This window comes from Meleagris gallopavo, chromosome 30 (genome assembly GCF_000146605.3).
Source record: "Meleagris gallopavo isolate NT-WF06-2002-E0010 breed Aviagen turkey brand Nicholas breeding stock chromosome 30, Turkey_5.1, whole genome shotgun sequence".
Lineage (NCBI taxonomy): Eukaryota > Metazoa > Chordata > Aves > Galliformes > Phasianidae > Meleagris > Meleagris gallopavo.
The window spans coordinates 1305569-1306271 of record NC_015040.2 but is presented as its reverse complement, the minus strand read 5'-3'; the positions used below and the strand labels follow the sequence as shown (position 1 = coordinate 1306271).

Genomic DNA, 703 nt, shown 5'->3' with positions numbered 1-703 from the left:
CCCTTCCCTTCTCTTTCCATCCCATCCCATCCCATCCCATCCCATCCCTCCCCAGCTTTGCGTCCCATCCTTGCCTGAAAGCCCTCCCCCACCTACCTGGATTGTGACAACCCCCCCATCACCCCCACAGCCAGGTAAATTTTGGGCTCCCTGCAAGGAAACCCTAAGACCAAACCCTAATACCGAAGACACCCAATGGCAGGGACATATTCCTTGCAGATGCTCATTCTGGCCTGGCCCATCCCTGGACCCCATTATAAGGGAGATAAAGTGTGAAAAAAACCTGTTCAGCCCTCTCCCCACATCCTCCTACCCCAGGACCCTCTACTCCCATCTCTGCTCTGCTGCTGCACACATCCCATGGACAGGTTGTGGGTTTGAGGTTTGCAGTGTGGTTCAATAAAGCTTTGGAAATCGTCACATCATGGCCTGGAGAACTCAGAAAGGCTGGAAATAGTGGTGCTGGGGTTCTGTGTGGCTCTGTGAGAGACACTGAATGGTGCCAGGGGGGGCACTGAGTGCTGCTATGGCCTAAACACCCGCTCACATGGTGCTGCCTTCCTGATTCTTCCCATCTTCCTCCCCTTCCTTTCCCTCTTATCCCTTCTCCATTCCATTTTTCTCTCTCCCTTTTCCCCTTGTTCCTTCCCCCCTATTCCCTTTTCCTTGTTTCCTTTATTTCCACTTTCCCTATTTCCCCCTT

The 703-nt window shown here is 52.8% G+C and overlaps 1 protein-coding gene across 1 annotated transcript in view; it reads left to right on the top strand.

Annotated features, from left to right (window-relative positions):
• LOC100546066 (hepatocyte nuclear factor 6-like) overlaps nucleotides 1-703 on the top strand; it is a 12853-nt gene that overhangs the window by 1882 nt on the left and 10268 nt on the right. The window contains exon 2 of the mRNA XM_010724845.2: nucleotides 82-134. Within this exon, the coding sequence (XP_010723147.2) occupies nucleotides 82-134 (53 nt within the window). The remainder of the gene's footprint in view (nucleotides 1-81; nucleotides 135-703) is intronic.